This window comes from Catharus ustulatus, chromosome 3 (genome assembly GCF_009819885.2).
Source record: "Catharus ustulatus isolate bCatUst1 chromosome 3, bCatUst1.pri.v2, whole genome shotgun sequence".
NCBI lineage: Eukaryota > Metazoa > Chordata > Aves > Passeriformes > Turdidae > Catharus > Catharus ustulatus.
In genome coordinates, this window is record NC_046223.1 from 113,624,397 (window position 1) to 113,649,018 (window position 24,622).

The following is a 24,622-nucleotide window of genomic DNA, read 5'->3' on the forward strand; positions in this document are numbered from 1 at the left end:
CGCCAAACCCAACATTTGCACGCGGTCATAAAAAATCGTGAAAAGGCAGAGGAGCACTGAGAAATAGTCCAGAAACAGCTGCTAGCCTGGATTTCATCCTGGTTTGTGTTACTCAGAAAGGTAACTATTTGAACAAGTGCAGATTAACAAATAGAGAAGGAAAGTTTTACAGGTCAGAGCTGCCATCTGCATCTGTTTTTTGTCTTGTTGGTGAGCGCCTGCCTCGTGCTGGAGCCTCTCAGCCTTGAAATGCAAAGCTGGTCTGAATTCTCCTGGGGTGGCCAGGTAGCACATACTGCTGAAACACAATTAGCAGTATTTACCACCCTGGCAGGGTTGCAGTGTAAATGATGCTTACTTTCACCGAGAAGTGTGGTGTCAAATTTAAGCAATTATAATCATAGCTGGGGATGTGTCTGCAAACTGTGCTGCCACCTGCACTGGTTCCATTCCACTCCAGCCTCACGGAGGTCCCTCCCGTGGGTAACTTGTCCATGGTCCCACAGCTCTGGGACATCCCTTGTCACCCTACAGGGGGTCATTGACTGAGAGGGCTCCATTTGCACGCTGTTGTTGGCTGATACCTCCTGTTTGTTTTCCAGCTGCTCATGCTCCTTGGCACTGCTGATGGTCAGTCGAAGCTGACGTCTGAGCAGAATGCCATCAGCCTCTCCCCTGGCAAGTACCACCACCTCGACCGTGCCACCAACGAAGAGCTGACCTGTGACAAATGTCCTGCAGGAACCTACGTGTCTAAGCACTGTACAAAGAGTACCTTAAGAGAGTGCAGCCCTTGTCCAGATGGGACTTTTACCAAGCATGAGAACGGCATAGAGCGGTGCCACTCTTGTAGGAAACCCTGTGAACTGCCAATGATTGAGAAAACTCATTGTACTGCCTTGACTGACCGCGAGTGCACTTGCCTGTCTGGTACGTTTCAGACAAACGATACCTGCGTCCCTTACACGGTGTGCCCGGTCGGCTGGGGCGTCCGCAAGAAAGGAACCGAGACCGAAGACGTCAGGTGCAAGCCGTGCCCTCGTGGTACCTTTTCTGATGTGCCTTCTAGTGTGATGAAGTGCAAACCCTACACTGACTGCTTTGGGAAAAACATGGTGGTCATCAAGCCAGGGACAAAGGAGAGTGACAACATCTGTGGTTCTCCAGCGTCCCTTCCGAACACGGCTTTGACTTCAGTAAGCACTGAAGCTGGTGAGCAGCCCTATGAGGTTCCATCAACTGCTGATCTTCCCAAAGGTAATGTCCACCCCTGAAACACAGGAGTGGTTTTCACTGAGGGATTGTGTTCCTGTCTTGGTCAGGGTTGGTGTTAGGCTGCTAAAAAACAACCTGGTGTAAAGCCTGGTGGTGCTTCTGCTCATGGCATCGGGTTGCCCTCACTTGCATTAAGTCATATTTAATAACATTTTCACTGAGACTGCAGTCCTGATCGGACTTTCTGGCTGTCCTGCTGTTTGGGCTGAAAGGACATGACTTTCCCCAGCCTTTTTTCCTGTCTCTGTGATGTGCTGGCACAAGTCTTTGTGCAGTTGTGGTGAATCTGGGTTGGGATGCAGTAAGAAAACCCCTGCAGTCTCCCTGCAGCAGGGAGATTCCTCGTCTGATGGATTCACTGCTTTTGTGCCTGTGCTTTGCTTGCTGCATTTCACTCTGTACTGTGTCACAGTACTGGTTCAATGGGAACCCTTGCTGAAACAGCCCTGCAGGAGCCTGAGCTGTTTTGTAATTTTTCTTCCTACAATCTCTTAAGACTACTATGTGGAATTCCTCTTTCTCTCGCTTAATTGGAAATGGCTCATCCTCACAACCTGTATGCTGATGCCTTAGCTGGTTTCAGGGGTGCTGTAGGACTCCACTTAAGGTGCTATTCTGCACTCCCTGGAAAGCAACTTCCCTACAGTGTCTCAGATGAGGCATTTTAATTTAAAAATGCAACTTTTGATGACCTCAGCAGCCGAGTTAGTAAATATAATAGCAGGAAAGTGTTGACAGTGGTAGGCTTCCACCTTTGTTAGGTCTCAAAGCTTGCCCTGACGTTAGTGTATCACTGGGAGTGTACAGGAGGGTGTTTCCTGAACTTTGAAATCAATTGTTGGCAATTACGTAAAAGTTGAAGCATTTTCCCTGTTTGCGTCCTGATTAGGGTGTTTTGGGTAACCAAGCTGGGGGCAGAACCAGTACAGACAAATATACCCACTCGTCTCAGCTGGGATGAGGCACAATCTGCAAAAGATGACGTCCCAAAATAATCTGTATTTTTGCCACAACAGCCCTTCTTCCTCTTCTTGCCAGGCTTTGACTCACATTTCTCACAGCTCACATCTGGCTGGGACCTGAGAGGTGTTGCTTGGTAAGGAGACTCAATAAAGATGGAAGGTAGCTCTTAGGGGGAAGTTTGGTTGCTTCAGAGACCTATTTTGTAGTTGATTCATCTGCAGCTGTTTTCAGGGCCGATAAAAAAAAGATTTTACTTACTTAACAAACCCACTGGAGAGACACTAAGCCTACAAATTGTCATGTATTTTTGTACTTTTAGTCCAAATGTGAAATTCCACAAGTGAGCTAAAATTAATGTTCATAAACCTAAAAACCAACTAACTCAAAGTTGTTGGTTTTCTGAGAAGTGCTGAATGTGGAACAAAGACTGAGAACATGCCTTTAGTAACTAATTTTTTGTAATAAGCTGCCTCTAGCCTTAACCAGCAAGGGTCAGTTTTACCTTGAAGCTCCCTCTGTAACTGTACCCATCTGTTCCCAGAGGGAAACCTCAACTTCACCTCTACTTTTTCTCTCTGCCTGGCGTTGGGTTTCTGTCTGCTGGCCAAGCCGATGCTCAGGCAGGTCTTAGCCCGTGATGTGATGCCATATCGCATCTCCGGGGCCGTGACACTCAACTCTCCTCTCCTCCCGCAGGTCTGAACTCTTCAGTTCCCGATTTTGTCCCCTCTCCAGCGCCGCACGCGTCCAGCAGCATGGTGGAGCGGGCACGGTTCTACAACGAAACCTCAGCCAACGAGACGGACGGCGTCGGCGCGACCCTCGTGGGCTCGGGCACCACCAGCCAGGCCCAGAGCTACCGGCACAAGCAGAGCAGCCAAGCGCTGGAGAAGCAACCGTCCCTGGAGATGATGGGGGGCGAGAAGCCCAGCAGCCCGTACAGGCCCCCCCGGCGAGGCTCGCAGAACGTCCACCAGCACTTCGACATCAACGAGCACTTGCCGTGGATGATCGTCCTGTTCCTGCTGCTGGTGCTGGTGGTGATCGTGGTCTGCAGCGTCAGGAAGAGCTCACGGACTCTGAAGAAGGGACCCCGGCAAGATCCCAGCGCCATCGTGGAAAAAGCTATTATGAAAAAGTCCACCACACCCACACAGAACAGGGAGAAGTGGATCTATTACTGCAACGGGCATGGTGAGCTGTAGTGACCAAGTGGTGTCCTCCCCACTCCAACCCAGGGCTGTGGAGGGGCCACCCCCATGGCCAGTGACCTGTGGCTTTCCTCATTTGGTGGGTCTTGTAGTGAGAGCAAAGCCCATCGTGGTTCCTCAAATGTTCCTTCATCCTTGGCTTCTTCTTCCAGTTCCCATGGTGTGTCCCTGCTCCTGAAGGAAGGGTTAATAGAGGGAGTGTCACCTGCTCATTCCAACTTCTCTTCTTTTCACCCAGCTTCTCCAGCTTCTATCCTTCTTCCATTGGTAGAATGATGTTGAATGAAAGCACTCTTTTTTTTTAACCCTGTTTCCTTCCTTTCCCGCTTTTCTTCTGTCTCACATGGTCCTTCTTTTCTCAGTGACTCAGACATGGATCTGGTTGTCTTTCGTGTCGTCCTTTATCCCCTCATCCCCATCTGTTTCTGGAAGGCTGAGTCATCCCCCACCTCTTGGCACTGCCTCAGTTTCAGTTCTTAGCCGTAAATCCCAAGTGCTGGCTTGTGTCCCAAGCCCTTTGCCCACACTGGAGCCAGAAAGGTTATCCTTGAAGGCTGAGTCGTGGATGTGTACAGCTCCACAGGTGTCATCAGGTCTGCCTGGGCTCTCTTCTTGATAGTGTTTTCTGTTCATTTAGTGGGTGATTTGCTGTCAGCTTTCTGATGAGATTTTAAAGATGGCATGTTGTGATCTTCAAGTTGCAATTTGTAAAACTAAGTGATAAACTAATGGTAGCATGACCATGAACCCCATGATCTCCCTAGGGGGATGCACAGTTCTTCCCATGCAAAGCTCCTGTGGCAATTTTGACCTTCCCTTATCCGGTGCAGACTGAGGAGTCCTTACTTACTTTGGGTTGATGTTGGCTCAACCTTAAACATCCGTTCACTGTTAACCTTTAGAAAAGCACATTTAACAAGGGGGGGGTGGCAAACAAAGAATGGATTGAGCAAAGATTGGAAGGTTTAAGAGAGATCAGTCCTTGATGAAAGTCATCCTTGATTGCTCAAGTACAAAGCAAAGAAAGTTTTGAATAGGGCGTCTTCTGTCGTGTACTCTCTTTACCTTCCTGTTACCTACACTTTGTTTGCCTTCATTTAATTCATTTATACAACCAGTAAGATCTTGCTGAAATTGGTTTTCTGCCTTCTCTTGTGTTTGTGTTGCTTATCAGTTTCCTTTTAACTCTTTTGTGTTCTTGGGTTGCAGTTTCTTAAACTTTTTTCTCGTTTTGATAACTTTTTCCCATAACCCCTGCACTCCATTGTCCCTGAAATCTGTGGCACCCAAAGCATGGTCCATGAGACTGTGATGAGTGATCTGCAGTGCAGTTGCAGAACCTCATTAGACATCCTTGTTTATGGGCACTACTTTGTTTATGGGAATACATGGGTTTGGCCATGATTCATAGGTCAAAAACGAGTGGTTGTTGCTAACTTGCAGTAACCCTTTTCCCTAAGACCTTAATTACCAGTTGGTTGAATTTTGGATGTTTTCCTGTTTCTTGAAGCACTTCAGAGCAGGGCAGTTTGTACTGGACAGGGAGTGCTCAAGTGCAGGGACCAGACCATGGTGCTTTGAGTGGGTGCAGCCCTGGATTCTATCCTGGTGTTTCAGACCATGCTGGAGTGCCCACGTTCCAGCTGATCCTTCTGGAAGCCACCTTAGAGCTGCCTTTGTGGGCACGCTGTGTTTTGGATCACTAATCATGTTTTAAGAAACCATACAGGTAAGAGAAGAATCATGTAGAGAGTGATGACCTGTTTTAACCCATTTAGATAAAACCTCACCTCCCAGGTCTTGTCATCCTTTGGGGTTGGCATCGTTCACAGGTCAGCCTGTGCTTCCCAGGGCGAGTTGCTCCAGCCTTCTCTGTCACATTAACAGCTGCATAAATTACGCAAGATCCTTGCTAAGTTCTCCCTTTGTCTTGGGAAATAAGCTGGGTGTAACAGCAAAACCACACTTAGGTGATAAACCAGCTTGGTGTGATTGAACCTCTCCAGTCTGGAGGTGAATGGCTCCGTTAGTCCCAGTCATTCCTGCAACAGTCACGCACATTCCCTCTTGGCATGGCATGGGTGGCTCGTGACTTCTCCTGCCACCAAGTGTCCTCAGATGAACTTTGTGCAGTCAAGGCAGGCAAACAGGCACAAACCAATTAATGCTTTGTCTTGCTTTTAGTGCAAACCAAATCGTGTTGTGTTAGCTGAGAGGGCCTTGCTCATTAGCTCTTACTTGGTGGTGCTTCTCTGTCTTGTCAGATATGGAAATTATTCCCCCTGCAGTGGTGCATAAATCCCTCTATGCCTTTCCTGTTGAAATGTCTGGCTCTTAAGATTGTTTACTTGAAAGGAGAGGTGTAGCTATAAAGGAATGACCTTTTATTCAATAACTGGCTGTACAGCTGGCATGTTCTGCAGAGCTGCCATGTCATGGCTTAGCTTTCTGCTGCTCCAGTGTTTGTTCCCAAATCATTCTTCATCCTGAAGCAGCATTTCAGACGGGTGAGTTTAGCCAGGAGCAAACTTCAGGCTGTTGCAGAGGGGAAATCTTTCCCCTCCTGTGCTACTGTGTGGATCCCTCCATGGTAGGCAGCCAGAGCAAAGCTCCTGAGATGTGAGGAACCCCCAGGTTCACTTGCCAGCCTGGTTTGTGGCTGCACAAGGGGTGTAGAGAGCAATCAGAGTGTAAGCCCACCCCTGGGCTGGGTGCTGGCAGTGCACCCACATCTGTGTGACCTCCATCCAGAGGTTGGCTGGCACACCAGCAAGGGGCTGGGATGTGTTTATTGCCTGTTTACACAGCTCTTGCAAACAGTCTGCCCCCATTTGTTCCTAGTTTACCATCTCCTCCCTCCTAATCCTTTCAGTAAACATCTTTAACCTTTGAAAGGAAAGTCTGGGTCTGACGTAGGCACTGGAGTCTCTCCTCAGAGGAGCTGTCCTTGGGCTCCTGCCCTCACACTGGAAACCCCCTGAGCCTCCCATGGCACCAAGTGGGCATTCAAGGCTTTGCCTGTTTGGGGAATTTCATTATTGATTTCTCCAAGGCCATGGGTGCTGGGTGAAGTGTGGTGAGGGTGGCAGTGCTCAGTGCTGGAGCAAAGACATGGCACTGTGGTTGGGCTCCTTACCAAAAGACAAGGGGTTTGAAGGAGAAGCAGGGGCTCAATCTCTTACTCAGTTCCTGAAAGGACTGAATTCCTGAATTGTTTAAATAATTGAAATGGGTGTGTGGTCCTGGTCAGCAGTTGTCAGGAGGAGGTTCACTTGTCCTCATCTCCCCATGAGCTGGTATCTGTGCCCTATCCTCTCTCTGGTCATAATACATGCCTTAAATAACAGCCCAAACATAAAAATAGAAGTAGCTTGGGAGGCTGGTGTTAGAACTAGACCCATGTCCTCAGCATGGATATGTTCCAGCCAAGGCAGCAAATGCCAGTGCTTCTCAGTGGATTAAATGGTTCAGAGGTCTGGGAAGAGCTTGCAATGACTAATGGCCTGAGTTAGCAGCCAGCCTCCCTGTACATCTGTCCTTGTGTCCATCCTCACAACAGGGGCTGTCCAGAGACACATGGAGAAGGTAGAACAGTGTAGCTCTGGCTGGAGAAGCTGGACCTCTTGCTGCCTCAGCTGCCTCTTGCTTTGCAGCCCTGCAGATAGGAATCCAACAGTTGACAGTTTGTCAAAGTTTTCCTGAGAAATTATCCACATGGTGCCTGAGTGACGTGGGTACAGGGCTGATAGGGCTCTGTGGTTTAACCTTGTGTGACTTCTTTCTTTTAGAAGATAAAGAACATCCTCCACACTGGGTTAATGACTTTATTTTAGCTAATACCCATTCCCTTTCTTCGGACGTTTCCAGAGGTGAGGAAATGGCTTGCAGAAACCTTTCAGTAAAAACTGAGAATTGGAGTTTGTCTCTCAAAATGCCTTGGAAATCCAGATTTGCCATCATGCCAAACATGAAGATGGGCTTGAATTCTTTCTGCAGAAATTGCTGATACTGTTGTCTTTGGCTTTCATCCATTTAGTAGGAGAGGATGAAAGACAAAGACTGCAAAATGTTAGGGTAAAACCTGTGTGGAGAAGCAGCTGTCTGAAATGATATGCCAGGAGGCAAGAAAAGAGTTTGGTGATATTTGTTTTTTGGAGTTGAAAGACTGAAGAACAGATCTTGGCAGCACTGGCCTGGCATGACATGCCACTTCCCTTTAATTTTTCTTCAAGTCTTGTAATTGCACATTATTGCAGTGGGTGGTGAGAGCAAAGCCAGGAAGCCTCTGGTTAAATAATCAGAGAAATTAACTGTTCTGCAGAAGCTGTTTGCAGCTGGGGTGGAGCTGAGACTTGACTGCATGTAGAAGAGCATGTGCTTAAAATGGCTCAAAATCAAAGTGGAGAGTTGAGATGTGATGCTGGAGAGATGGGGGCGGGTGTTGGGATTTGTGGGGCTTGGTTGGTCAGATGTCAGCACATTGGGGACCAGGATCTTCTTGGTTGGTGATGTGTAGGGAGGAGTCCTTGGCTTGCATGCTGCTCGCTGAGGGACCAGGGCTAGGCTTGAGCTTGGTCTGCTCCCAGGGAAGTCACTGAGGGTGTGAAAGCAGACCACATCTTGTACCTTGGAGAGCCTTATGCTGTGCTGCAGCTCCAAAGCATTCCTGTGTGAATATAACCAGTGGGGGTGTGGGGACAGCAGGGTCATTGCACGCTGGTTCTCAAATGGAGTCTCATTTCAGGTTCTCATTTATGGTTAGTTGGAAGATGCTTATCGAAGTAAAATTACATGATTGTTTGCAAGATACAGCATGTTAAGGTTATGTGTGGGCTTTTAAAGTCAGTCTTTTCTAGAGATCCATCACCTAATGAAGGGAAGCAAGTGCATGGAATCAGTCCAGCTGAGGCTGTTATTCCTCAGGCCTATTTAGCTGCTGCTCTGAATAGGGAAACTGCTGCAGGCTTGGTGCTTGCAGGTCTATGGGGTGACACTGAATGCTACTTTAGGACCCCTCCTTAGTGCTTGTGGGGGTAAATGAGATGAAAGGCACTTAGTGTAGAGGTTTTGTTTGATAGAGGGAATTTTCCCTGTGATCAGCTCTTGAGCAGGTCCCAGCTGGTGGCAAGAGGATCACACTAGGAGGCAGGGTAAGGATGGAGGAGCTGCTGTGGAAACAGCTGGGCAAACAAACAATCCTTTCAAGCACTAAGGCTTCACCAGCCTCAAGCTGTGGTGGCCTCGAGGTTTTGTGCCCAGGCCACAGGTGGGGCAGAGATGCCCAGAGCATCTCAGGAGGGCAGGTGTGCCCATTGCTGCTGACATAATCTGGTAATTGCGGCTCCGCCTGGAGAGGAGCAGCCCTAGGCTTGCGTGCAAAGCCTAATTCAGCTCTGGCAGGCAGAGCATGAGATGAGGGATTGATGTCTGTCCACCTGCCAAAACAGAGAGGCGGAAGGTGTTGTGTTTTTTGTTTTCCAAAGCAGTCTCTCCTCTGGCACCTGCAGCTTGGTGATGTGCAGTTGGCTACTGGTCCTCTGATGACAGCCTGTCCACCTCCGCAGGGAGAGACCCAGGCAGAAGGGGGAGCTGGTTAAATTAGAAGAGTCAGGAATGTGCTGGGCATCACAAGGAGTATGGATGCACCCTCAATGGAGCTTGTCCTGCTGCATTTCCTGCTGTATTTGCTCCTGCATGGGCACAGTACTCTGCTTTTGATAGGATGGAGCAACTCTTCACCTGCAGCACAGACCTCTGCTGTGGGACTGTTGGGGTCACATCTGACAAGTTCAGAACACCATCTTCCTCAAAGCACCCAATGTAAAACATTGCTCAGGTTTGCCCAAAATCATTTTGTCCTTTTGGGAAGCTATGTGATTTCCAAAGGATGTATGCAAGAGCTGACCAGGCTTCATGATGAAAGGGAGCCTTGGAAAGTGCAAACGTGGGAGGCTGCTGTTCTGCTTAGAGAGGAAGAAACATAATCATGCAGTTTTTATCATCTTCTGTTCCTCAGCCTTATTGCATTAGCACCAAAGACTGGTGCTTGATCACTTTTAATGTGTGTTGCTACGTGAGCCATTTATCTGCAGCATGTACAGGGCTGTGAGGAGCTCCCCTGGAAGCTGGAACATTTGCTCCCAAATCTGCTTCAGGAAAGAAAACCCAATTTATGCCATGGTCAACATTCCTGGGTGGCCCCTGTATTAATTTAATGAGGGATTGGGATTTGTGCCTGGCTATTAAGGTGTAGGGCCGAGTGTGGGAGGCAGGGCAGCTCTGCAGGAGAGGAGGATTGTCCTTGTAGAAAACCACTCAGAGACCAGGGTGTTTTTGCCAAAAACCTGACACCAGTTTCAGCACCAGGAGGGCTGTGATTTCTCACATCACTGAGGCTCTTACATATCGTTCCTCAAATAACAAGGTTGGAGTTTTTTTGGTTTTGTTGCTTTTTTCCTCACTCTCCAAGACTGGGAGGTAAAAAAAATGCAGGAGGTGAATTTAATCCTTGGGTTGGCATCTGTGGGTGTCTGGATATTTATATGGCTCTGGCTGTGGCAGTGTGTGTGCTCAGGGTTACCAGCTGTCCCAGAGGGTTATAATGAAGATTAACTCTGCAAAAGCCGTTTAAAAATTAATAATTACATAAAATACTTATGCTGGCCATTCTCATGCAAGCTAAAACAAGAGCAAGTCCACTCAGCAGGTCCCTGGTGTAGCATCCTGTGATGGTGGGCAGGAGTTCAGATGGGTGCCAGGAAGGTTTGACCAAGGGGCTGTTACAGAGGTGACCTCCACATAATGTATTGGGAAAAGAGGTCTTATCTCATGATGATTTTCAAGCTCCCAGGTTATAAACATGTTCATAAATGCATGTGACTGATAACAGACCTCTCTCCACTGGTTTGGTTATTTTCCAGAAAACTTGTGATTGTTAGAAGTGTTTGTTAGAAGTCCCTTTCTGCCTTGCAAGATTTTCAGTTTTGTCTCTAAAAAAGCCCAACAAACTCCAAACATATCATTTCATGGTTTGTTGCCCAAACAGTTCTTGCTAAGGATATGAGTCACTGGGTCCTGGGAGGGTCTGATAACAACACTGTCCTCCATGGTTGGGAAAACTATTCTGTCACTAGCAAGTCTTCATGAGTGTGTCCTTTCCAACTATCTGACAAAAAAACTAGAGATCATCTAGTTTCTACCCCCATAGAACTGTGGGCAGGGATGCCACCCACTAGACTAGATTGCTCAGACCCTGTCCCACTTGGCCTTGAACACTTCAGGGATGGAGCAGCCACAGCCTTTCTCTGCTGCCTGTTCCAGGGCTTCACCACCCTCACAGGGAAGAATTTCTTCCTTCTGTCAAATCTAACCCTGCCCTTTTTCAGTTTAAGGTCATTCCTTCTTTCCCTGTGTCCTGTCACTACACGTCCTTGTTCAAGGTCCCTCTCCAGATGTCTTGTAGCCCCTTTAGGTATTGGCAGGCTGCAGTAAGGTCACCCTGGAGCCTTTTCTTCTCTAGACTGAACAGACTGTCTTCTTATGAGAGGTGCTTCAGCCCCTTGACCATTTTTGTGGCCTTCTCTGAACGTGATTTAACAGGTCCACATCTTTTTAGTGCTGGGGACCCCAGAGCTGGACACAGCCCACCAGCACCTCCAAGTCCTTGGCAGAGCTGCTCTCAGCCTTTTCATCTTCCAACCTGGGTGGAAGATGAACCAGGTGGGTCAGGACAATCTTCAAACCTCCTAATTTAGGACCTGAAGTATATTTTTAGTGGCAGGGGGAGGAATTGAGTTTCCAATAACTTCCCCTTTTTGGCAGCGTTTGAAATTTTTGCATTTTGGAAAAGGATTTGTGTTACACACTTGATTTCTAAGTGCTGGTTTGGTTGAGCTGTGGTATCTTGTCAGCTGGAGTGTGGATTGTGCTGCATCCTGGCTGTCTTGTACAGGCTCTCAGTGTGTGCTCAGACATAAAAATAGGCTGCTGTGGCTGTGTTTCACATGAGTCAGGAGGATATTTGGAGGAGGAGGTGGGCTGAGCTCAGGAGTAGAGCTGGCTTTGCAGTGATTTGGAGCTTTTATCTGGGTGTAGGGGAGGGTTGGGCTGCATTGTTTTTTCTGTCTGACTAGTGTGTGCCCTTGGGCTGTGCTCTCTTATCTGTGATGCTTCATCCAGTCTGCCTGTCACAGTCAGGATTTGTCACAGCATGTGGTGCACAGATTAGTATTGCCCATCTCTGGAATACCTCTGGATGTAAGTGGTAGAAGCTCAGATTGGTACTGGGATGGTGGAGGTCAGTTCCCCCAAGTGTCATGGGTGAGCTGGTGGGACCTCATCCCTGGTGATGAAGGGCTGGAGCATGGAGTTTCCTGAAATCCAACCTTTCATGAGGCTGTCTCTGGAACCCTGGGCTGCTAAGTTACTCACTCCATGGGACTTTATAAGCCATAGGTCCTGGGAGATCTTATAAACTTTCCTTCCCAGCTGTATAAGGCACCCATAAATGTTGTGTTAAACCTTGTCTATGCACTGTGTCCCTTTGTTACTAGTGGGGTGAAAGGACACATGGCTTGGAGGGGCTCTGAGCAGGAGGTTTCACCTTAAAGGTGGCATTTTCTTGAGGAGCACTCTTGTGAAAAATATCATTTGACTTGAGCTCTGAGAATGAAAACAAGTGACGTTGTGAGAGGGTGGGGAGAGGAAGGAGCCTCAGCCCCTCTGTGGCTGTGGTTTGACTTCCCTGCATCTACTGCTGGGTGTGGGGCAGCTCTTCCTCTGCTCTCAAATCTTGAAGATGTGAAAAAATAATGGCAGAGGAGAGCAATGGTGCCTTGCAGGCGCTGTTTGTGAGCGTGCCAGCACTGCTGGTCATGGCCCCACACCGCACTGGCTCCTTGCCCTGCTCGAGGCCAAATGATTCTGAAGAACTGGGTCTGTGTCCAACCTGCAAATAGCACGGCCTGGGAGACCAGTGAGGCTTGTCCAGAACAAGGAATTAAAGCTCAGCCAAGTCCCAAGTGCGTGTTTGATGACCAGCTTGGTGACGTGGAAGGACTCATGGCTCTGTCTACATCAAACCACACCGCAGTGAGGCGCGGCACATCTGAAGGAGCAGGAAGTGGATGGGAAAAATCTTGAACCAGATTCAAAACAGGCAAATGGAAGTCACTGAATCAATTGAAATTGTGTTTATGGGGAGGATGAGACAGAGGTGAGCAGTGTCCAGAGAAGGGCAGTGGAGCTGATGTGAAGGGTCTGGAACACAAGTCTGAGAGGGAGCAGCTGAGGAAGATGGGGATGTTTAACCTGGAGAAAAGAAGGCTCAGGAGACCCTTATCACTCTCTATAACTACCTGACAGGAGGCTGTGGAGAAGGGGAGGGCCCTGCTTCTCCAGGAAGGTCCTCCTTCCTGGAGCTGAATGGGAGGACCTTTCTGGAGAGGCAGGACTTGCATTTGCTCGTGCCACTCTGGAGGCATTTGTCCACTTCCAGACTTGTCTCTGTTTGTCCCAGTTTGCCCTGGCTGTAGATGTGCCTGGTTGTGCCTATGTTCCCATGTGTGTTTGTGCTTCCTCGGGCTTCTCACTGGCCTGTGCACACGTCTGGACCTTGTCCTGGCTTGAACGTGGGGTTATCACCACCTTAAAAATATTAGGAGTAGGGATACATGGTGTAACCCAGCAGAGCATTTAGAGACTTTTGGTGTTAAGATAATGGCAATTGAAATGCCACCTGCTCAGGTACGTAAGGCACAGATGGATGTCCTGTATCCTTCAGGTCTGTCCTTGCCTGTTCTGGGCTGACCATGGAAAGCACAACTTGAAAACACAACTCAGCCAGCTGCAGCCATGATGTTCCTCTTTAATTCCATTGTCTGGGGCATGAGCAAAGCTGGGATCAGTGGTGATGGTTCCTGACGTGATGATGAAGAGGGGTGGAGCTGTGTCCCTCTTTAGCAGCAGGATGGTGTCAGCTCTCCCAGGCTGTTCCTGTGGCCTGTGATAAAAAAGGAGGACGACTCAGGCTGTGGCAAGCCTGGAGCAGCTTTAGCATAGCACCAACATAGCAGTGACCAGCCTCATGTGGGAAGCATGAAATGTGTGGGTTAAAGCACCATCTCTGCTCAGCTTGGCCATTTTACTTGGGATTGCTGTGGTCTGGATGTCTTTGAGCACCATCTCCATCCCTGGTGTGCAGATGGGCACTGTGGGAGAAGGTCTGCATGGGTCAGGGAGAAGAAGATCCAGGACCTGTGGTGGAGCTCAGATTTTTGCTGCACACACCATGGTAGGCACCTTCCCATCCCAACAGGATGTTCCAGCGCTCTTAGTGCACTGCAGAGTAACTTGTAGGACTTCTGGAAATATGGAAGTAGTAGGATGATAAGCTTATTATAAGCATTACCATTTTATTTTAGTGTGAGCAGTAATACTTGGCAGCTTGCAGCCGCAGCTTGTCATGTAGTGGTTTTAATCTTATTTTTTAAGAACAGAGGGAACGATGTTTTTGTTACTGACTGGAGCCAAATCTGCACTCTTGTCTGCATCTCTTCATACCTCTCTGGGTTTTGTTTGCACAATATTGTAGTGGATGTAGCGAACATATGGGCCTTAAATTCATTTAATAGTAGCAAGAAAATGAGTTTAAGGTTCTTACAGTATTAAGGTAGACATTTCCAAATTCATTTTTAATGGAACATTTGTTCTCCAAAGATTATTACGCACCATTAAGTCCTCTGCTGCCTGGTGTGTTCTCGTGCCCAGGGATGTTATTGCCAAGGGATATAAACATGTTTATGGGCCCAATTTATTGAACGGTGAGATTAAATATACTAAACTTGAAAATGTCAGTGGAAGCTTGAGCACTTTGTCATAAATCCTGAGCGAGAACATTTGGACATAAATGTCGTGCTGCCGCATAAAACCAGTGCAAATCAAGTTGGGAACAGCTGAAAACTTCTCTCACCAGTACAGCAGTTGTAAGCACTGGGATTTGTCAGCATTAAATATGTACATGGGAGCAGGTAGTATATGGGCTTTTCCTTTTCTGGGCTGGCTAGATGTGCCACATGGGGGTCATAAGACAGCAGATTATGTTTTAATACTTGTGTGTATCTGCTGTGCATGGGAGTAGGTATGGGCAAAACTCCCACCCTGCCATAATTCATTGTCTCACTGCAGGGCAGCACTGGCAGGGAGATCTGATGCTGCTCACTTGATGTGTGTGTGTACATTAAAAAATGGGCAGCATTATATCTCTGTGTGTGTGTATATATATATATCAACCTAGCAAAAAATAATTGCTGAATATGAGAGTAAAGAAACTCTGCAAGATTTATACAGTGAGATAATGACTTAAATACTCTATATATACCTACATATATCTATATCTCAGTGCATAAGTCGTTATCTATATATGGATGTATAATATGCAGCACCACACATGCTCATCCTTATTTGCATTGCTGTCATTACCTCGGTGCACAAGCCTCTCAGAGGTTTTTCTACCCTTGTATTCATGGATTTTTATTTCTTTTATCCCTGGATTGAGTGATAAAATCAAGCAGCGCTGCATAAATCAGGCATTTTGCTCTTTTATGCAAAAAGCAGTTGGATTTTCTGCTTTAAAGGACCTGACTCCAAACCCGAGTTGTCTTTTAGGCTTCTTACCAGCCTGGGTATGTGATACCAGAAGGCAGAAGGGCTTGGCTGCCAATGTGGTCTGGGCTGCCTGTGCTTCTGCACAGCCAGCCTGGATGCAAAGTCATGGAGGGAGGGGAATTTGGGATTTGCCTGGAAGCACGCAGCTCAGTCCCTTGAACTGAGGGCCACTGGGTCTTCATCTGAGTAATGGGAAGCATTAATGACACTGGGCTTAATTCCTGCTGCTCTCTTGGATAGCAATGTGCACTGGTATCTAATGAGCTAAGTCATCAATAAATCCCAGTAGCAGGTTCACAGCCTTTTCTCTGGAGTTAGAACCAAGCCCTGTGGTTGACTTTTCTGGTAGGAGAAACCCCAGCTCTCACAAGTCCATGTGAGCTGGTACAAACACGTGTCTGTAAACAGCTGGGAAGGGAGGTGCGGTGGTTGTGGTGGGAGGAGGGCAGGGAACTACCAACTGTGGTTTGCACTTCAGGGTTCCTGATTTAGAGCAGGTTTAGCACTGTCTGTGGATGCTCCAAGAACTGTAGGCTCATGGCTGCATTATCTAGTTTGGAAGTGAAAACTAAAGTCTATATATAGCAGGTTTGATAAGCTTTCCTTAAGTGAGAAGAAGTTTGGTCAAAAATATCTTTGTGAAACTTTATAGTTTTTTATATACGTCTTTTTATATAAGCATATGTACATGTCTATGTAAAAATTCTATGTTATACATCTCTATATATAATATATACACAAATACATATACAAATATATCAGGCTGAATAGATACTTTAGAGATGTGTGTATAAATTGTATTGGGTTTGTATGGTCAGGTTTTTGTCGCAGGGGGATACAGGGGTGGGTCCTGCCAGAAGCTTCACCCATGTCCAAGGGAACCAATGCCAGCCAGCTCTGGGATGGACCCACCACTGTTCAAGGCTGAGCCCATCAGGAATGGTGGGAGTGCCTCTGGAACAAGAGATTTAAAAAGAGGGGCAAAACCAAACTGATAACTTCAGCCAGTAGAGAGAGGAGTGAGAACATGTGAGGAACAACTTTAGTGAAGAAGGAGGGGGAGAGATGAGGCCACACTGGAGCAGGTTTGCTGGCAGTACCTGTGGAAGGGACCTGGGCTGGAGCAGGGGAGGAGTGTGAGGATTCATCCCCCTGAGGAGAAAGGAGCAGCAGAGACAACGTGTGATGGACTGACCACAGATCCTGTTTTCTGTCCTCCTGTGCTGCTGAGGGGAGGAGAAAGAGAATTCAGGAGTGAAGTTAAACCTGGGAAAAAAGGGGGAAGTGGGTGGGAAGTGATTTAGTTTTTATTTCCCATTACATTATTCCACTTTGATTATCAGAAACTCAAACTAATTTCCCCAAGCTGTCTGGTTTGCCAGTGACAGTCACTGGCGAGGTATCTCTCCCTGCCTGTATCTGAACCCACAAGCCTTTTGTTATATCTTGTTGTATTTTCTGTCCCCTGCCCAGCTGAGGAGGGCAGGTTTAGAATAGCTTTGGTGTCCTGGTGTCCAGGTCATATACATATATACATATATGTATCTATGTAATACATAGGGAGATACATAACTGTGTACCATGTATCTGAGTGTGTATATACACATGTATGTGTATAAAAAAGGATATCAGTCTGTATAGTTTCTATAGATTTTTTTTTTGCATGTATATATTTGGATATACCAGAGCTGTGAACTGAAGGTGCAGTTGGGGAGGTTTGATCTAAACTGCATTAGAAAGTGTTAAATTTTAGGCCAGCTTGAAAAACCCCAGCTATGATATTCTTCTGCAAGCAGCTATTTTTGCTGTTGTGCCTGCAGAGGGAAAGAGAAGTGCTCTCTCTAGCCAGGGGGGCACACTGGCCCGGGAGGAAACCTGAGGTGTGGTTATCTCTGTGGAAGAAGTGAGTTTCTACTTGCAACTCACAGATGCTGACTCTTCATGTTGCTGTTTGAAACAAGGTGTTGCTCAGCTTGATAAAACAGGGTTAATTAGTTATTTTGGAGGAGACATGGCTTTATTTGAATCTTTAACTCCTGACCTGTAGTAGACTCAAGGATAAGTGTGCTGTTTGCATTGCTCCCTGATCTACAACGAAAACCCTCACTGTCTTGAGCCAGGATGTCTAAGTGCTTTTCTGGGGGAATCTCTGCCTTTTTTCCCTCTAGTTTTTCCTACCAGATCTTCAATTCACCCAATGCTCACCTGGTGCAGCATCTCCACCCCATGACTGAGTCATCCCATCTGTCCGCACTGGAAATGGCTCTGAATGCAATCCTAGCTGCTCTATGTGCTTGTTATGGAAATACTCATCTTTATAGAGGTACTCTGGTGACTCACCTCTTAATCCAGCTCTCTCTCAAGGCAGTGGCTGCAGGGTGGGCGTGTAGGTGAGCACATGCTCTTCTGCCCTGTTCCTGCAGCTGTGTGGTGGCTGAGTACCCAGGGTCTTCTGTGCTGAAGAGTGCAGGAGGTTTTACAGTTCAGTTATTGATTTTAGAGCGTGTTGGATTAACTGATGGGTATATCAGCCTTTACACGCATCGCAGCTGTTGAGCATGTTATGGGTGCAGCCTGAACTCATAAACAGTGTTAAAACAATAATACAACAAAATCTCAAAGACCTACCCAAGAAAAACAAAGCGTGACTGTTTAGGGATGAGAGAAGCTTTGCCAGATCTGATGTCTGCACGCCTCTCTGCCTCATCCTTGACTTCTCTGCCCCGCAGGCATCGACATCCTCAAGCTGGTGGCGGCGCAGGTGGGGAGCCAGTGGAAGGACATCTACCAGTTCCTGTGCAACGCCAGCGAGCGGGAGGTGGCAGCGTTCTCCAACGGCTACGCGGCCGACCACGAGCGCGCCTACGCCGCCCTGCAGCACTGGACCATCCGCGGGCCCGAGGCCAGCCTGGCCCAGCTCATCAGCGCGCTCCGCCAGCACCGCCGCAACGACGTGGTGGAGAAGATCCGCGGCCTCATGGAGGACACCACGCCGGTAACGCCGGGCTGGGTTTTGGTGCAGGGCACACCTTGTGGGACATGGTGGCATGGGACACAGCTGTGACCTTGAGCTTAGCTCGTGGCTACAGTAGTTTCACGATTATAAGCCGCACCATTTTGACTAAAATTTTGGTCTGAACCCAAAGTGCAGCTTATAATCAGGTGTGGCTTATATATGGACAAAGAATGAAAAGTTGCTGTTTTAGTTTGGAGGACAGGTGTCTGCTGAGAAAGGCAGGAGCTTCTCTTTGAAATGGAGAATGTAAAACCCCTCCCTCCGAATTATTATAATTTTGAAATCAAGGGGCTTTCAGGCAAAGATATGGGAATTAGGAATAACAGTTCTTTACTAGGGAAATTAAAATAGAAATACAGTACTACAAAGAAACAAACTCCAAACCCTGACACAGTCAGAGTACAACCTGACACCCGTCAGGCAGGGTGTTGGTAGCAGCCCCATTCCATGGTGGCTGCATCCTCCTGCAGTGACAGATGTGGCTCAGTTGGAGCAGTGCTCCTGTACAAGGTGCAGTTTACCTCTGGAGGTTCAGTGGTGATGTGGAGAAATCCGGTTTTCCTCTGGAGTCCAGTGGAGAAAGGGGCTCCCTTAGTGTCCCAAAACCTCTGTTTTTATCTTGGTAAGAAATGTTGGGCTCTTCCCCCTGGCTGGAGCAACTCCCAATGGGATGCAGTAATTTTATCAGTCCCACAGTGGGACTCAATGGCCATTAGCAGAAAATGACTGGCTGGAGGAAGGATGGGTTGTGAAAAGATAAAGAACAATGCCCTACCTGGTTTCAATGGATGGCCCATTAGCAGAATTCTCCCACAGAGATAAGGATCACTGCCCCCACCCTCAACAGATGGTGATAGAACAGATACCTTTTATCCACTCTGTATTGTAACGTGCGGCTTATAATCAGGTGCGGCTTATGTATGGACAAAGAACGAAAAGTTACCGAGACCCAGAAATGCATCTTATAATCAGATGCAGTTTATAATTGTGAAATTACTGTAGTTCCCATGGAACTCCTTGGGGGTTGTGTTGAAGATATGCATTGCTTTTGAGCAAGGCTTTGCTAGTGTTTGCTCAAATCCCAGTCAAAGTTTCGATGGGCTCTAGAGTCCCATGTGCTTTGCATATGTCTTTGAGGATCACCAGGAGGATCTGGTACCTGAGCCCTCGTGCCAGATACATGGAGGAAAAGGCATCCCTCTAAATTTGTGAGAAGGGCCAAGTACCCTTGAGCACTAAGTGTTGCTTCCTCCAAGATGGTGACTGGTGGCACGATGGAGGCCATGCAGTCCTCCAAAATTGTTGCTCTTCTTTGGCAGCTCTGGCCTTAAACTGTCCCATATTTTGGGAGAATAAATAAATTGCTGCAGAAAATCCTGCAGTAGGTTCTCTGCTGGGTGTAAGTCATCAGGAGGTGATTCAGTTGCCTTTGCAGTTTTGTTTTGGTTACTGATGCCTTATTTCATTCAATTTTTTGACTCTGATAACTTGGTGGTCTGCTAGAAGTGTTTGTAAAGGTGATTGTAAAGTGGGGCTTTTTCTGAACGTAGAAGCCAATGGGACAACATATAGATGTAGATGGGGGTGGTTGAGGCACGGCTCTTCCCCCTAAACTGCTTGGTGAAACATTTCTCATTTCCTTAACACTGACCCAGACTCAAAGGGGAGCAGGTGGGTGCTTGCAGACCTCTCTGGGCTCTTGGTGGGGACCTGGCAAGGTGGACCTTCACTCATAATAGAGCTTCTGAAGCAGAGCTTTTGTCAGGGCTGGGGATTCCCAAATCCTGCCTTGACTATCACAGACCTCCCCCTGTATGAGGGACAGTGATCCCTTCACTGTGTTGCATATCTAAAATAGTTTCATTTGATGCCTTCACTGTGTCATATAAATTACTTTGTTTAGTGTATGAAACACCTTGTTCCTTTGTGACCATTGTGTGAAATCAGAAGTTTGGATATGTTGGCAGGAGCCCATGTCTTGTGTTTCAGAGAGACTCTGAGTCAAGTGTGCGCTGACCATCCTGCCCAGATCTTGGACAGGTTGGCTTTGCCAGCTGCCTGATCTCTCCTGCTCCTGCTCAGTTGCTGCTTTTTTCCTTTCAGCTGCTAACTAAGCAGCATGTGTCCTTCTCATTGGTGGAAAAAATAAAATTAAAAAACCCAAGACAAAGCTATGTTTAGGAAGAGAAGAGAGGGCAAGAAAATTGCCATTTTGCACATGTGAATTAAAGTTTCCAGCATGTGCAGTGTCCCAGAAGGACACGTTGTCCTCTTGCTCTCCTGGAGCAGGTAGTAACCTGTGTCCTTGCAGTTACTGCTTTGACTTTGAATATTGTGCCAAAGCTCTGGGCAAGGACATTGGATAAAACACGGGGCTCATTCCTCAGCACGACACGTAATTAACAGGCTTGGGCTGGCAGTGCTGATTGCCCCTGGCTCTTCTGGCCAAGACCATCAGGTTGTGCTTATCAAACAGTGCAGGATGCAGGTGGTGGCTCCAGGAGCAGGGTGTATGGGGTAACCTGTCAGGGTGAAGGACTCCCAGTGATGGAGAAACCACAAGCTGTGCCTATAATTCTGAAAATACAGCAAACAGATGTTCCAGAAAATAAACGAACCCAAATCTCAAGGACAACTGTATTCAAGGCTCCTGGACCTCCCAAACAGCTTTCCTGTGTCTCTTTGTTTTTTAAAACAGTGTATTGTCTTTTCCAGTGTCCAGCACACCTGGACCCTGGGGTGGTTCCCCATAAGTTTCACTTGTTTTTCTAGAAACTAGTAAAATTGGGTTGTTGATCTTTTGAGCAGGTGGCTCGAGTCCACATGAGAAATTTGGCTTATTTCAGCAAAGGAGTTGTGACAGCTTGGGTGAATTTGTTAAAAAACATCATTTTTCCCTGTTCATCTGATTGGGCTTTTTCAGATGAGCATCCCTCATGATCAGCCTTAGGAGCTGGCCATTGTCCTGCCCTGGAGATTGCCCTGCTTAGGAGCTGTGTGTGGGATGTCACAGCACCCCAGGGTACAGATCCAGCACAGCAGCACATTGTGTTTCTGGGAGGTGCTGCCTGCTGGAACCTGTCTGCCTCCTCTCCCTGAGCTGGCTCCTGTGCTGTCGATGTGGGTGGTGATAGAACAGCCCTGCAGGGAATGTGGGAAGCATTTGTGCATGGGAGACCAAATCCCTGGAGAATTGTGCTGGTGGCTCATCATCATCACAGCAGTCCAGGAAGCCAAGAGCTGTGCCAGGAGCAGGCATGGAGGTCAATCTTTGGTTTTTTTTTAATGTGCTGGTTGGAAAACCTTTAATTAGAGCTAATTGAGGTTTGAATCTGAATCACAGAATCACAGGATAATTTGTCTGTCCATCACAGATAAATCAAGGCAGTTTCTCTCTGCACCAGAATGGTTTGATCTAGAGGAGTGGGGTCACTCTGTTGGTGGAAAGATTGGGTGCTGTGTTCTTCAGCCCTGCAGAAGGAGTCTTAGAAAAAAACCTCTCAAAACAGCAAAAAATAGTAACAAGAGTTTTTGGTGCTGCAGAGGAGTGAGGACTCTCATAAGCAATGCAAATGAATACATCCTCCCTGTGGCTAAGTTGCCCAAAGAGGTTGTAGATGTCCCATCCCTGTAAGTGTTCAAGGCCAGGTTGGACAGGGCTTGGAAAAACCTGGTCTAGAGGAAGATGTCCCTCCCTGCCAACCTGGCAGGGTGTTGGAACAAGATGAGCTTTAAGATCCCTTCCAACCCAAACTCTTGTGTGACTCCGAGTGACAGCACGATGCCCTTAGGGTGACCTGAGCCAGCAGTGAGTCTCCAACATGTACTGGTGTGTCCTACATGAGCCCAGGATGGATGGAGGCATGGATGGCTGGGATGCCTTTGGCTCTGCTCAGCATCCCTGGGTGCAAAACAGAGTTTCCCCATGTCTCTGCATGATCCCTGTGTCGTAACAAAGCACTGACACCCCCAAGTCATGGTAAAAATTATTACTGAATGCTGTAGTTCTCAGATGGCAAATCAGTACCCTAAACACATTTCATCCCACCCACTATTGCATCCTTCTCTTAAATCCTTTATCTGGATTCAACTTGTAAAACCTATAGAGGGAAAGCTGCTGTCTCCTGTAGCTCTTGTTCCCTCTGCAGCCCTTTGTGCTCTGAAATCCAAATATTTACAACCCTGATCGGAATAGGGGAATTAATGGGAGTCTCTGGAGTGTTACAGCATGAGGCAGGAATATTTTCCTTCAGGCAAGGAACAGCTCCACTGCAGACTTGCCTGCTTTTTCAGCTGTGGGAGATTATGCTGGTTTTGCATGGCACTGGATGAATTTAGGTTAAACCGAGATTAGCCCTCTGAATCATTTTACTTGGGTTTTTTTGCAGCTGAGCCAGAAAATACAATGAGTGCCAAACCTGTGGGAAGATTTTTAGGGGTGCATTTAACTCACAGGGCTCCTGTTAAAGCCTGGCCATGGCCATGAGTGTTTGTTGGACTCAAGGTTTGCAAAATCTATCCCCTCACAGGCTGGTTTGCCTGACAGTGGCAAGCCTGGGCACTGCTTAGCAAGCACAGGCACATCCCAAATTAGTAGTGCTGACAACAAAAATAGGGGAAAGAGTGGGGGGGAAGAAGGGAGAGGTTTCTCCCTGCCAATCCATCAAATTCTCCATTTCTGAGGTTAAAATCAGAAAAACTGATTTTTACCAGTATCCACTGGGTAATGAGATATTTTTTTTGTGTGGTGCATAACAGCACTTTGCAGCTACCAAGGGTTTCTGTGCTCGCCTGGGCTGGCCTAGGGTGGAGCTGGCACAGCCTGGCCTTACTGGCTCCCTGAGTGTCCTGCTGTGAGCAGTGCTTTAAGCTCTTATCGTTTTATTTATGGCTCTGCTGGCCTCGGCTGGAATATTTCAGGGGCTGGATGGAAGGGAAGCAAACAGCCTCACTCAGGACATTCAGCAGCACAGCCTCAGCAAAGCCGAAAAACAAACCCAAATCATGAATAAGGGAGATGTTGAAAGTGGAGAGGGGAAGGCTGCAGCCCCAGGACCAGCAAGGTTTAGTTTTGTGGCTGATTTCATGCTGTGTGTGATCACATGAGTCAGCAGATGTGTCAAGGCTGGGGCTGGTGTGAGGTTAAGCTGTGGGGTTTTGGGGTATTTCAGAGGAGAAGAGGATGTGAAAGCAACCCCATGTCCAGGCACGTGGCTGTGGCAGTGCCTTGTGGCCCCATTTCTTGCTCTTTCACAAGTCAGCCTCGAGGGGGGTTGTCAAGAGCCTGGAGCAGCAGTTCCTCAAACTCTGCCCCTGTCAGCTCCCACCCTTCACTTCCTCTTCTTCAGTGCAGGACTGGGCTGGGCCCAGTTGTTAGGAATTAAGTTTGTGATGCGTTCACGTGCTGGCAGTGGAGTGAGAGTAAAGCTGGATGGATTTCCCAGCCAGAGGGGCCTGTGGTCTGAGGGCTGGGAAGTGCCCAGGCAGCCAGGAAAAGAATAAAATTGCCTTCTGGACTTGCATCAGGTTTTATTTGAGGCACAAAGCTGTAAGGTGAAGTGGCCAGAGCCCTGGGGAAGGTGTAGGGCTGGCTGGGTTTTGCTGGAGTGGGCATTGCTCCAGGTTTGCTCTAAGCCATGACTTGATTTTCAGCAAACTGAGGTTGGGTTTGAACTGTGCTGGAGAATGTGCAATAAACAAAATGTAATAATTCATAAAGTAATGCAAAAAGAAATAACATAAACACAAAAATATAAACTTCATGTATGCAGTGATAGTGAGGTTTCCTTGCTGTGGTGGCCACATCTCCTGGGGTTTCTGTTTGCAGTGCATGTTTGGGAGCATAAGAGGAAACTAGAAGATGGTTTCTTCTGCCAGCCAAACTCAGTATCGACTAACTCAGCCTGTAATTGGATTTGGAGCCTCTTCATCAGGGTTTCATCATCTCTTCATTATGGTTTGAGTTGAAAAAGTGAGTGGGCAAATCCACAGGAAGGAGAAGCCACCAGAGGCTCTCCTGGAGACATCAGCTGCTTGAGAAGCACTCGGCCCACAGACAGCCAGGGCAGGGCTGATGGGGAAGAGCTGTTTCCTCCGTGGGTGGCTGCAGTTTTGGTTGTGGCATCTAAACCCTCCCCAGACCCAGCACTGCCCATCCTGAGTTGTGTGAGGCTTGACTTGAGCAGCTCTTCCCCAGGGCCGCCTTCATTGAGGGAAGAGGCACCACAGAGATGGGTCCAGCATTCTCCTGAAACCACATGAGTGAGGTGAAGGGCACAGAGAGGAAATTTGGGTTTCCCACCCCAGCACCCTCAAGATCTTCCCATGCTGGCAGGGGACATGCCTCCTGCTCTGCAGCACCACACACGTCACTGCCTTTCTCTGACACCTCTGAGATCTCATGGTCCTGCCAGTGGTGTTTGACCTGCCAGGGTCTGCCTGTCCCAGGCTGGATCCCCAAACACCCTGTGCACCATGAAGCTGCTGATCCACA

At 47.7% G+C, this 24,622-nt stretch overlaps 1 protein-coding gene across 2 annotated transcripts in view; it reads left to right on the forward strand.

Annotated features, from left to right (window-relative positions):
* The window catches only part of TNFRSF21 (TNF receptor superfamily member 21), a 35,694-nt gene that overhangs the window by 5,071 nt on the left and 6,001 nt on the right, over positions 1–24,622 (forward strand). For both annotated transcript variants that reach the window (XM_033055003.1, XM_033055004.2), the window contains exons 2-4: positions 603–1,257; positions 2,935–3,432; positions 17,843–18,108. In XM_033055003.1, coding sequence (XP_032910894.1) covers positions 603–1,257; positions 2,935–3,432; positions 17,843–18,108 — 1,419 coding nt within the window. The remainder of the gene's footprint in view (positions 1–602; positions 1,258–2,934; positions 3,433–17,842; positions 18,109–24,622) is intronic.